Source organism: Gekko japonicus, unplaced genomic scaffold (assembly GCF_001447785.1).
Source record: "Gekko japonicus isolate JY-2015 unplaced genomic scaffold, Gekko_japonicus_V1.1 scaffold9, whole genome shotgun sequence".
NCBI classification, from domain to species: Eukaryota; Metazoa; Chordata; class Lepidosauria; order Squamata; family Gekkonidae; genus Gekko; species Gekko japonicus.
Genome location: NW_015168044.1, coordinates 1,789,712 through 1,803,301, shown reverse-complemented (window position 1 = coordinate 1,803,301; position 13,590 = coordinate 1,789,712). Strand labels below are relative to the sequence as shown.

Sequence of the window (13,590 nt, the reverse complement as noted above, 5' to 3'; positions counted from 1 at the left end):
TTATGATCGCCTCCGTTTAGTCACTTTAGGTTTTAGGGAGATTTGATCAGAAAACCCACTGATTTGTCTTTTTGGCTGTCTGAAGTATACATAAAAATCTCCTCCAACACTGTGTTTCAAATGAATCAACTGTCTTCCTGTCAGCTTTCTTCACTGTCCAACTTTCACACCTGTACATAGTAATGGGGAATACTATGGTATAAATTATCTTGATCTTGGTCACCCAGTGACTTATCTTTACAATTAAGAGTGCAGTACTTTGTTGTTGTTGTTCAGTCGCACAGTCGAGTCCGACTCTTCGCGACTCCATGGACCACATCACCCCAGGCCTTCTGGTCTTCTGCCGTCCTCTGAAGTTTGCTCAACTTCATGTTCATTGCATCTATGACACTGTCTAACCATCTCATCCTTTGCCGTCCCCGTCTTCTTTGACCTTCAGTCTTTCCCAGCATCAGGGTCTTCTCCAGTGAGTGCTCCCTTCTCATTTGGTGGCCAAAGTATTTGAGCTTCAGTTTCATTATCTGGCCTTCCAGGGAACAGTCAGGGTTGATTTCTTTTAGGATTGACTGATTTGATCTCCTTGCAGTCCAAGGGACTCTCAAGAGTCTTCTCCAGCACCATAGTTCAAAAGAATACTTAATACTAGCCAAATATTGCAAGAACGAGAAGAATACCTACTTTATAGGAGCAGCTGTTGACATTTTGAGGGTGATATTGCCGAGGTCCTGGAGGAGAGTCCTTACCACCCAGCCCCCCCAAATTTGATGGGTGTCTGGTGGCTCTAGCTTCACTGGTGGGGCTGAATCCACCCTAAAGCACTCTAGAGATTGGTGCCTCCTACCCTCTGCTGGGGTAGCGTCGTGCTAGCTTAGCTTCCAGTCCTTAGCCATCCTCTTCCCTTTCGTAATTTGTTGACAAGGATCATGGCATTAATACAAAAAGAGTTAAAATTAGGTAGGAACTCCCCCCCCCCATCAGAACACACATATTTAATTTACTATTAAGTTAGGTTTATTAACAAAGCGTACAGAAAAGAGTTGCATTCGTTGGAATAAAATCTCTGGCATGTTGGCGCTACTTCCTGATTTACCAGATGGGTAGAGACAAACTTTCTGTGGCTGTGAAAGGTCTGTTGCAAAAGTAGTAGCTGCAGTCAGAGTCGAGTGTTTGCCCTGCTTGCAGCAGATTTAGCATGGACTCCAGGACACCTAGCTTTTTCTACCTCTGTGATGGAACAGACCTGCTCTGACTTATTTTATTTATTTATTTATTATTTTTGATTTATATCCCTCCTTGCCTGTATGGCCCTTTGGGTGCTAATCCCATAGAGATGTCTGGCAGCTCTTGGTATCTACAGATGTACCTCTCTGGGTGGAGCATAAGGGGTAAAGCCTTCCCTGTACAACATTCAAGTTGAACCAGATGAGTTCAGACCAGTGTTCCCTCTAAGCTGAGTTAGTGTGAGCCAGCTCACAGTTTTTTAGCCTCTGGCTCACACATTTTTGTATTAGCTCAGGAAGGAGGGCTCCAGAGCAAACTAATTTACCCAGTAGCCAAATTTCTGGCTCACAGCTTTAATGCCAGTGGCTCACAGAGTAGAATTTTTGCTCACAGGACTCCACAGCTTAGAGGGAACATTGGTTCAGACTACGGATCCCTCTTGCATTTCTCCCGCTGAACAGTAAAAACTCATCTTTACAATCTTGTAGCAAATTCAGGTTGGATCAACTTGCCTTCTTCATGCCCCCTCGTATTCCTGGAGGATGCTATTCCACTTCCTGCCACTAGGGTGCATTGCCACCACCTGCTCAGTTTAGGGGTCCTGAATGAGAGGAACAGGACTCTCAAATCCCCCTTCCCAGTTCTGAGGCCAGGCCTCAAGGTCTCCTGCTACTCAGCACCTGGCTACTACAGGGACCAAATGGGTCTTTGGGGGTCCCCTGGAGTGTTGGCCACTTGCACACTGTGCTTCCTCTTCTGTAGTGTGTCCAAAAACATTTGGAGGACTATGTAGTACAGAGAATTCAGGGGTCACAACCAATATTAAAAAGGATTTATTAAAAAACTTAGTTATACAAGGTTCTAAGGATGTCCCATTACCTCAGGCTCCCTGTAGCCAGCAGACCAGGCAACGTGGCCAAGATGGCTCCTGGCCTGCAGAACAGAGCTCAGCAGTCTGTCCTTTTCCAAGGACCAGCACCAAGAGACCCTTCCCCCGGGAGCAAGCACTTTTATTAAACCTCTGATTCTACCCATCTTACATCACTCTCTCCACCCCTTTTGACCTAGTCCTCCCAGGTCACACAGGTGGACCCTGGGACACCCAGGTGCATCCTGGGAGTCCTCCTGGAAGGCATTCTGGGCAATCTCCAGGAGATTCCTAACACCAAATACCTTAGTTATTTGCATAAGTATGGCTGGTAATTGACCTAGCTTCCTGCCCTTCCAGTGAGGGGGGGTGGAATCAGGAATACTTTAAAAACTCAGATTGAAAACTCAGGGGAGGGGGGTTCCTGCATAGGGTTACCAAATGTGCCCGGGGGGCGGGTAACCGTGAGTTGAAAAAATTTGGCAACCCTATTCCTGCACAATCTCCAAACTGAATTTCTTATTTATATAATTTATACCCCACTTTTCTCCCATAATGGTGACCCAAAGCCACTTACAACATTGTTCTCCCTTCATCTATTTTATCCTCTCAACAATCCTGTGAAATAGGTTAGGCTGAGTATGCATGGCTGGCTTCAATAGGGTTGCCAGGTCTGGGTTGGAAAATACCAGGAGACTTTGGGGGTGGATCCGGGAGAGGGCGGGGTTTGGGGAGGGGAGGGGCCTCAGCAGGGTATAATGCCACAGAGTCCACCCTTCAAAGCAGCCATTTTCTCCAGGGAAGCTGATCTCTGTCAGCTGGAGATCAGTTGTAAAAGCAGGATATCTCCAGCCCCCACCTGGAGGCTGGCACCCTAGGTTTGAAGCTTCCCTGGCAGAGTTGGGATTTGCATCTGGCTATCCCAGATCCCAACCTAGTGTGTGTTCTAACTACTACAACAGGCTGGGTGTGTTTCACAAGGAGTGATGCCTCTTTGAAACTACTTCCAGCTGTGGGGGGAAAATCAGGTCTGCTTCCAGCCTAGCAGATCACAATATCAAGGAAACATGGATATTTACTGTATTTCTAAGCCGCTCTTTCAGCCTAGAAGTTCTTAAATGGCTTACACATTAAAATACTAACATTTTAAATTGGTATGTGAGGCTTTAAAGGTTAAAACTGTAACCTAGAGAGATAAAAATACCAAGGGACATTTGGATGTTCCATTTGTTTCTCTTGGGTTTTCTGCACGTGTGGCTTATTTTTTGTTTTTTTAACTATTGATCTGCTAGCAGGGGAATAGCGTTGAGTGCTGGGGATCAGCAATTCTTCCAGTTGCTGCACCACTTTATTTTCTTACAGACATTACTTTTTTAAAAAAAATAAGGATTTTTTTCTTCTTCAGTTGTTGTTGCTGCATGTATATTGTCCCTGTGGGAAAAATGCCCTCCACTCAAAGATGCACCCCAGTATTTGGACACTTGAGGCTGCAAACTGGTTTTTTAAAAAATTGGTGTTGACAAATGGTGGGCAAATGGAGAAAAATCAGTTGCTCACCCATCTGATCAGTCGCCTTAATGTTTAGTCATGTAAATGTCTTAGCAGGCCGAGAACAATGAAGGGGGCCAGTGGAACCACTCTGCAACAGGTCACACCAGAATTGAAAGGGTTAACAATTGCTTCCAAATCCCATTTAAAAAAATCAAATGTCCATAAAAAATAAACATAGCAAGGGGATATCAAGGCACAGGGATGTCTTCTAGTGATGTCTCACTATTAGGGAGCAGTTTAAAAAAACAAAAACACGGCTGCCCACCTGGATCTTTCTTCAATATAATTAATTTGATACCTGTTACCATATTCAGAACTTGCACCATGCAATTGCAGGATGCACATGTCTTGTAAAGGAGTTTTGGAAGCTTAACAATGTACATTTCCATATAATATTTTTGTTTTTGTTTTGCCCCTGGGGAGACATTCAGAGATGGTTTGCCATTTCCTGCCTCTGCATAGCAACCCTAGACTTCCTTAGTGGTCTCCTATCCAAATACTAACCAGTGATGACTTTGCTTAGCTTCTGAGATCATATGAGATCTGGCTAGCTGGGATATCCAGGTCAGGACTCCATATTATCAAGAACATCCATTTTTACCTTTTAGATGCCAAAAGGTTTGAGGTTTGTGGTGTAGTGAGGGACCTACATGTCCAGCTAGTCAACTTTGTCATTATACACTAGCAATATTATTAGATTTTGTACTAAACAAAAAGGTTTGGCAAATAAATACACTGTGTAACTTTCAGCATTCTCCTAGGAACCGGAATGATGTCTTACAGGTTCCATTTAAAAATTCCAGCTGTCATTCATATCCCAGAAACTTTACAGGATGACAACAAGGTAGTTTGACTCAGTACTTAACTTTGGAACATGCTAATGAATGACTGAAGGTCTGAGAAAGTGTGTACAGTACTGGAGGATGCCTTGTCTGGCAGCTAGCGGATTCTCAGAAGGAAGTGGGTTGGTTATGGGCATTAATGTCTCCCTTTTATTTCATAGGTACCAAAGACTGGGAATTTGTCTCCAACCACAGATGTTGCAAAGCCCCCCTACAAGACTGAGATCATCGGAGGGGTGGTTGTGCAGACACCCATCTCTGTCAATCAGGTGAGAAAAGAATAAGTATTCAACTAGATCTCTTGCTGTAGAGGAGGGCATGGGGGGACGGCCATAGCTTAGTGGCAAAACATCTGTGGAAGAGCCTGGATTCAGTTGCCAACATCTGCAGTTGAAAAGATCTGTGGTGGCAGTGCTGGAAAAAATCTCTTAGACAGTTGCTGTCTGTCAGAGTAGATAATATTGGGACCAATGGATCAATATTCCTGCTTAGTATAAAGCAGCTTCGTGTTCTCTGTGACTGTGCATTTCTAGTGCAAGTCTGCATAGGAAACGGTGCTTTTGCATGAAGGATTCATAGTAGCCCCTCTGAAACCTCAGACAGATTGCCAGCAGGTTTGTTGGTCCCCAGAAACAAAAGCTGTATTGTTATCATGTGTTTTTAGATGCGTCAGTGTGAACAGATGTGTCAATGTGAATGCAGTCCATTTTTCTAATTGGAGCCTGATTTCACACACAATAAATTGAACATAAGGAAGGAAACCGTCCTTTCACCACTTCTCACTCTCACATGCTAAAGACACTGTTGGTTTAGGTTAGGGTTGGGTTATTACATAAGTGGGTCCTAAACTTTGTCTGTTTAAGAGGCCTCATATGATAAAAAATTATTATTCTCATGTAAAGGGCACTGGAAATATTAAATAGGTGGTGCAGTTAGTTTGAGCTTGGGTGGGCAGCAGCTTTTGGTTTATTCTAGAAGTGATGCAACTTTTTTCTTTAGAGGCTCCTCATATAATGAGTTCCTAAACTGTCATTTACCTAATTTATCCCTAAATCCACTTGCCTCTGTGAGCCGCCCTGAGCCCACTGGGGAGGGCGGGGTATAATTTAAGAGGCCTCATATGATAAAAAATTATTATTCTCAAATAAAGGGCACTGGAAATATTAAATAGGTGGTGCAGTTAGTTTGAGCTTGGGTGGGCAGCAGCTTTTGGTTTATTCTAGAAGTGATGCAACTTTTTTCTTTAGAGGCTCCTCATATAATGAGTTCCTAAACTGTCATTTACCTAATTTATCCCTAAATCCAGCTCTAATTCTCTTCTGTATGCAGTTTAATGAAATACCCCCAGTCTGGGTAGTGACCCATTCAAATGGCTGTAAGGAATCTTTGACAAAATCCTAGCAGTACCTTTACAAGCCTGTGTATAATACTGAGAATCTGAATGGATAACCAAAAAAAAAAGTTGAGGAGAACAATAAAAAGATGTGGGCTGGAGAATTAGCAAGCAGTCAAAGTAATATCAAGCACCCCAGCACTAGCAGCAAGCTCTCACTACAAGTGAAATATTTCAAACACTTGCACACCGAAAAACATTCTCTGCTCAAACAGGGAGACAGGAGGCCAAAAAGCTAGTGTGAGAAGGTAAAGCAGGGGTAAAGTTACCTACATATCCTGGTCCAGTTTCTAGTGTCCAGGCTTCAAGGAAGCAAATAATTCAAAGAGGAAAAGTAATAGTGTTATCTTGTAGCTCACAAGATGGGGGTATTTCTGGGTGAGCAATAGATTGATTTAAGGACAGGTTCTGGCTGCAATGATAGGGCAAGAGGCTTAAATTAAAATGTCTTTCCCGGATTAGAAATGCCTTTCTATCACTAAACAGAACACACAACTTTAAAGGCCAAGAACAGAGGAGGAATGTAGTCACTGCATTAACAAAGCATCATTATCCCAAGGGTCTTAAGTTATTGGGACAGTCAGACCCATTTGTAGGGAATGCAGATGTGGGCAAAGCTCTGACTTTGGCAGAATGCTAATTCTGCAAGATCCTTTTTGTGGCTAAAGGCGTGCTGATTCATCATTGTGAGGCTTGGCTTCTCTCTGGCATGGCTATTTTTTTTATCTAGAAAGTGTGATGAGACTTGTTCTGCTTACTCTGCTAGGCCTTCTTTGTTGTGGTAATGAGAGAAAACTTTGCACAGACCATGAAACAAGATGGAAAAGAAAAATTGGTCTCAAATCAATATGTGGGGGTGGGAAGGGGAGAGAAAGGCCAAACAAAACAAGGGTTTTGTTGGCGGCAATCAAAGTTCTGCAATGCAAATTAGTTCTTTGAAACAGTTAATTGGGCTCAGTGTTTAAATAAGGGGGTGGGTGGCAGAAAAGATGTTTCAGGCTTTGATCTTAAGGCTGGGTCTTTTTGTTTGCAAACTATGCAGAATGCCCTGCAGACTAGAATAGATAAGGTGGTGCTGGATAGATCTGGTATAAAGTTTCACCTGGAATCTTCAGGACAGAAGGGAAAATGGCATCCTGATTGAAAATACAAAAACAATATTTGATCAAATGCCTTTCTAGCACTAAACAGAACACACAACTTAAAAGGCCAAGAACAGAGGAGGAATGTAGTCACTGCATTAACAGCATCATTATATTAATAAAACAAGAGATTAATTTAGAAGGCCATGCTAAGGAATGAGTCCATGGAAGTCAAATTGAGTATTACTTAGAGTTTCTGGACCTTTAGACAGGAGCTGGCCCTTCTTTCCTGAAACAAGATAGAACAGGGCAAAGATGATGGCTTGAGTGAGGTGGTCCTGGAGAAGTTATCTGCCTTCATTAAAAGGGTTGTGTGGATCTGATCCTCCTAAACAAAGATGCATCATTTTCCGATGTTTTGCGCAGACAATGCCTCACTGTGGCTGACTGCAGAGGTGAGCAACCTTTTATTATTAAACAACCAAACTACCGTATTTCAAAATTCAGAGTAGGAGATCAGCAAAGAGCAAGTTAAAAAAACTAATTTGCATAACTGAAACTAATATGGTTTAACATTACTGATAACTGACATGTTGATTATTATTCAGTAAGTCTCAGAATAATAAATATACACAGGAGGGCCCAATGCGATTGTTTTAATACACTGGCATAAATCTGCACATGGTTAGCACTTGGATTGCTGGCAACTACTTACCTCCTATCATTCCCCTTTCTTTGAAGCATCTTTTAAAAGCCCATAAAAATCTTTGCCTGCCATTCCTTTCATATACCAGTTATCTCAGTATCCTACCTATTCCTCTAATATACCTTAAAGATTTTTAAAGCACCAGATTTGTCTCTGGGGCCATAGGTTGTAGGCCCTTGGCTTATTGTCTTTACCGTGGTTCTAAATGTTCAGTGAAATCATGGCTTAGTTTGCAGAGCTAAGCCCAGCTGCTGGAGGGGTGTGTATAGGAAGACAGCAGTGAGACTGGCTTGCAAGCAAAGGTTTCTTTGCACCTAGTGATAATTTATTGTTAGAAGCAAAGATGTTGGGGCACTGTGCCCTTGCGAAGCTTTAAAAAAATGGGGTAAGCAAGCATGTAGCAATCCCTGCAGTCAACCAGCCAATGTGAACCCAGCAACCTCATTTGAGATGTGCCAGAATGCTCTTGCAGATTGTGCCTAAAACAGGGACTGCCCAATATCACGGGGCACTAGCACTGCCATTTGTTTTTTTTTGTTGTTTTTTTGGATCCCCCTAAGGGGAATTTTTAATTGATTTTTTACAAACTACAAACTACAACCGAAAATATGGGAAGGGGAACTACATCTAAGGAGAAAGAAAAAAGACCCACTAATAACTAAAAAACCCAAGAGTAGGAGATCATCAGCTTGACTCAATGTTACTTTTAAAAAGCTATTAAAACAATGAACATAGTCGGTTATGCTAGGTTAATTATCTTTTAACTATTCATTTAACTGCTTAAAGAAACCCCCCGAGCATCCCAAAATCATTTCAGAGTTTTCAGGCACAAATCAGAGTCCTTCAGCCACTATTTAGTCTTCTCTTTTCTAATCCCCAATTTATATGAACCTTTGGGGGCAGCCTCCCCCTTTTCAGAGGGTGAGTCCTCGTCCAAAGACCCCGAGCTTAACTTGCCATCAGATTTGCTTTCTTCTTCCTTCTCGTCCTCAGCTGGTTCCCCGAGCTGTGTTTGCAGAAAATCCCATGCCTTAAGAACAGAGTCAATCTTTTATTTTTTGTCGTGAAGTTTGAAAATGACACCTTCTGGGATTAACCATCTGTAACTGTAAAAGTAGGATTAGTTCTTTATAATTCTTTCTCTTCTGTTTTATGTCAAATGGAATATATTTTAAAATCCTGATGTTGTTGTCCCCAATTTTCAAGGGGGTTACCGTAGTTGCTTTCAGAATAGAGTCTCTCACATGTCTCTTCGAGAATCTGACTACTATTTCCCCAGGCAGATTATTTTTCTTGATGTATGAGGAATAGGACCTATAGACCACATCCATCTCGCTGTAGAGGTATTCCGCTGTCAAATCTGTCATTGGGGCTATTGCTTCACTCAGTCGAGCACTGCCTGTTTAATTGCTAATTGATTAATCGCCTTCCTTTGCATCTCTCTGCTAACGGGTTCTGAAGGGGAATGTGCCCATGAGATAAGGTAGCAGTGGTGCTGAAGACAGGTGTTCTGTGGGCTTCTTCCCACAGTGCTGCCATAACATTTAAAAGCCTGCCCATTGTGTGGGTGGGGCCAGTCACACATATCTTTAATGTGCAATGCTTGCTGAGCTGGGATTGGGAGAGATGTTTCCACGGTAAGAACTGCACAACTGACCCTGCCCCAAGGTGGGAAGCCTTTACATGCTACAAGAATGTTGTGGGAAGAGACTGTGGAAAAACAGTATCCACGCTGCTGCTGGGGTGCCTGAATGGCAGCGATTTTCTGAGCCTTTTGCTTACTTAGTACAGAAATCAGCATCCATAGACTCCTTTTTTGAGATACCCAGGCAAAGTTGCATGTTTTACATTCATATGACAGTGCCATGTGTAAGCTCAGAAGGAGATTGAGCAAGACTTCCAGCTCCCAGAGGGTGGGCACTTCAGTGCATAGCTATTTAGCTAGCAAAAACTGAATAGATTCTGCAGAATGAGCAAATGTCCTTATTGACTCTTTTCAAAGCACAATCACTACATGCTGCATGGAACCCCCAAATGCATACTGCAGGAACTCCCAAAGCAGCCAACAACAAAAGCCATCAATTAACATATAAAAAACCCAATAATAAAAACAGTAAAGGCAGCCGCAAAATGTGGTAGAAACATGGGCGAATGCTGTTGTCTTCACCTGGTGTCTGAAAGCTTTCAAAGCAGAGGGACCAAATATCCCTGCAGAGTGTTTTACAGTGAGAAGGCCCTGTCCCTTGGTTGCCATTAATCTAAACTCTGACAATGTGGGCACCTGGTTCTGGCACACTGAAGCAGATAGAATAGATACAATGCATTCCACATCAGGATAAGGGAGGATTGTAGAGGAGAAAGCAGTCCCCTATGTAGTAATGCTAGTACAAAAAAGGCAGGTCCCTGGCCCAAAGATCTTGGTATAAATATTCAGGAGATAATAAATGTGAGGAAAGGGAGAGGCAGTGTAATGGAGTCAATATGTGCATAATTCATTAATAATAATTAGAATGTATATAGTGCTTTTTGAGCTGCGGTGGCTCAAGTGGTTAAGACGCTGACCTGCAGGCTGTGGAAGGTCAGTAGTTCAGCGGTTCAAGACCCGGGGGCCGCAAGACAGGGTGAGCTCCTGTCTCTAGTTCCAGCTCCTGCCAACCTAGCAGTTCGAAAGCAAGAAATTGCAAGTAGATAAATAGGGACCACTTCGGTGGGAAGGTACCAGCGTTCCGTGCGCCTTGGTGTTTAGTCATGCCGGCCACATGACCATGGAAACGTCTTTGGACAGCGCTGGCTCTTCGGCTTTGAAACGGAGATGAGCACTGCAACCCTAGAGTCGGATTCGACTGGCTTTCGAGCAAGGGAACCTTTACCTTTACCTATATAGTGCTTTTGGAGTGTTGGAAGTGCACAGTCTCAGTCCTTACAACAGCCCTGTAAAGTGCATCCGTATAATTATTGCCAAGTGGTATGTGTGCCATCTGTGGAAGCTAAGAGAGGGTGGCTTCCCCAGGGCTGACTCAAGATTTGTGCTGGGGATTTCCTCCTTAGCCATGCCTCTAGAGGTTATTGTGTGCATTCCTTCTGTTTTTTGAGTGCAGAATGTATGGAACCCTGGTTATAATTTAGCATAGGCTAATGTAAAAACTAAAATAAATGACACCACGATAATAACCCTGCTCTGCCCAGCCCTTGGGCATGACAAAATCCAGGGCACAGCTGGTGTGGCCTTGCTGCCAACACAGCTAGTCTGTCGTGTCTCATTAACTCAACGGGGGAAAGTGTGCTGCTGTCCTCTTTTCGTGGTGCACTTTACAAAAAAGCAGGGCTGTTTATCCTGTGATGCAAGTTTACGAATGTTTGGAAGGAGACCTGAGAAGTGAGAGCATGGCTTCACTGAGGCCTGTGCAACTTGTGAGGTCAGAGCGTGGCAGTACCCTCCCCCCCCCCAGTGTCTCTAAGCAATAGGTTTTTGTCACTTGCCTGAGACAGGAGGTTGTCGTGCAACTGGCAGGCTGCTGCACATCATTGGTGGGCTCCATTTGGCTTGGTGGAACCCAAATTGTGTAGGCCTAGAAACCTTTACTGGTATGTTACTTGATGGGACTGTGTCATCAAGTGATGATGTGCATGTGTGAAGTAGTCATCGCAGATCAGAGATTTCATATCATCTAAAACAAAAAAATGTGTGTTTAGAGAAAGCCAGTGTGGTGCTTAGAGTATAGGGTTAGCACTGAGGATGCCTAGGTTCAGGTCACTGCTCTGCCACAGAGTTCACTAGGTGACCTTGTGCCAGTCGGACTGTCTAACCTAACCTACCTCACAAGGTTGGTTGTGAGGGTGAAATGTGTTTACTGCATTTCCCTTCATTTTTTTTCCAAGCAATACTCAGACATGCGCCCCCTTGCCCAACTGGTGCGGAGTTTGGGCTGAGGTGTCACCAGTGTGCTGATGACACCCATCTTTATTTGTTGATGGCCGGATGGATGGAAATTGCCCCTCCGAACCTGGCTGAGGGGCTGGAGGCCATAGTGGGATGGCTGAAACTGAGCTGGCGGAGACTGAATGCTGCTAAGATGGAGGTTCTATGGTTGGGTTGGGGGATTCAGGTTTGGGGTGTCCCTAATACCAGTGCCAACAGTCAGGAGACTTGGTGTGGTTCCAGATGCCTCCTTATCAATGGAGGCCCAGATCATAAATGTTGCCAGACTGGCATTTTTCCAGTTATAGAATTATTACTTATATGTGAATAAGTATGAATCAGCCATGGTGCCATCCAAAGCGACTTTTCCCCCAAACAGTGTTTGTGCCAACCCAGCAGACGTTCTTTTGCCCATCATAGAAGGGATCCATAGCTCAATGGTATGTCATGTGTTTGTATGCTAAGTGCCAGCCTCTTCAGTTAAAGGATCCAGGCAGCTTGAGCTGTACCACTTTGTTTATTTATGGGTAGATCAAAGAAAATCAAATCAGTCAGTCCTAAAAGAAATCAACCCTGACTGTTCCTTGGAAGGCCAGATAATGAAACTGAAGCTCAAATACTTTGGCCACCAAATGAGAAGGGAGCACTCACTGGAGAAGACCCTGATGCTGGGAAAGATTGAAGGTCAAAGAAGACGGGGATGGCAAAGGATGAGATGGTTAGACAGTGTCATAGATGCAACGAACATGAAATTGAGCAAACTTCAGAGGACGGCGGAAGACAGGAAGGCCTGGCGTGATCTGGTCCATGGGGTCGCGAAGAGTCGGACTCGACTGTGCGACTGAACAACAAAAAGACTTTCCCTAATAGTAGATCTATAGCATTTTACAAGTGTGTGCAAAAATGCATATATAATAAGTGCAGAATACTCAAATGCTCCCCCTGGGTCAAACTTCCTGTCCTTGGACAGCTATTATGTCAGGCAGGAAGTCCCTCTTTCATTTTAATATGCAGAAACACTCAAACATGTGAGCATCCCTCCCCCCTTCTCCTTTTAATATGCAGAAACAAACATGTGAGCATCCCTCCCCCCTTCTGATGTGGTTCGTCCCAGGAAGACTGTACCAGATGCTTTTGCTGAACAAAGAAATTATCTCTTAGTACTATATCCCAGCATCTTAATTACTGAATTTATTATGCTCAGGCTCTAATCCACCCTGAGCCCTCGGGATGGGGCAGGCTAGGGAACAAAGCAAGTTGTGCCAACAGTATGCTAGGAGCAGAGTGCATTGACTGCAGAGGAAGTCTTCCCTCGGTTTTATGACCTCTGTTACCAAATGCACATTTTATGAGAGTCTGTCTTAATTAGTGGCTTGGGCCCTCCATGTTTAATTAAATGATTTGGCTCTATATTAACATTCGTTATCACCGAATTGCTCGACCTCTTGACAGCACGCTCCACTTTGCAGAAAATGATTGGCAGGGAAAAACAAGCCCTACGAGGAAAGGTTGAAGGAACTGGGTTATGCTTAGCCTAGAGCAGAGAAGCCTGAGAAGGGGACAAGATTATGCTCTTCAAATACCTGAAGATTTGTTATATGGTAGAGAGGAAAGACTTGTTCTCTTCTGTTGCTCCAGAGGGCAAGACCCAGGGCCAAAGGTTTTGGCCCCGGAAACATACTGCCAATTTAAGAGAGTGAGTTCCCACGTGGGAACTCCTTTTAACTGTGTGCAGGGTCCCAATGATAAGATCCATGAAAAGTAAGAACAGTTTTTAAAAAGCTGATGCTGCCTCAGTGATACAAAGGAGCAGTTAGAACAATGAAACAACAACCGAAGAAGAAGACGACGTTGGATTTATACCCCACCCTTCACTTGGAGTCTCAGAGTGGCTTACAAACTCCTTTCCCTTCCCCTCCCCACAATAGACACCCTGTGAGGTAGGTGGGGGCTGAGAGAGCTCTTTTCAGAATTGTCCTTGAGAGAACAGCTCTGACAGAACTGTGGC

At 43.7% G+C, this 13,590-nt stretch overlaps 1 protein-coding gene across 1 annotated transcript in view; it reads left to right on the top strand.

The window, feature by feature from the left end:
* Positions 1-13,590, top strand: part of PLEKHA2 (pleckstrin homology domain containing A2) — a 48,175-nt gene that overhangs the window by 18,073 nt on the left and 16,512 nt on the right. Inside the window, exon 5 of the mRNA XM_015414210.1 lies at positions 4,644-4,751. Coding sequence (XP_015269696.1) covers positions 4,644-4,751 — 108 coding nt within the window. The remainder of the gene's footprint in view (positions 1-4,643; positions 4,752-13,590) is intronic.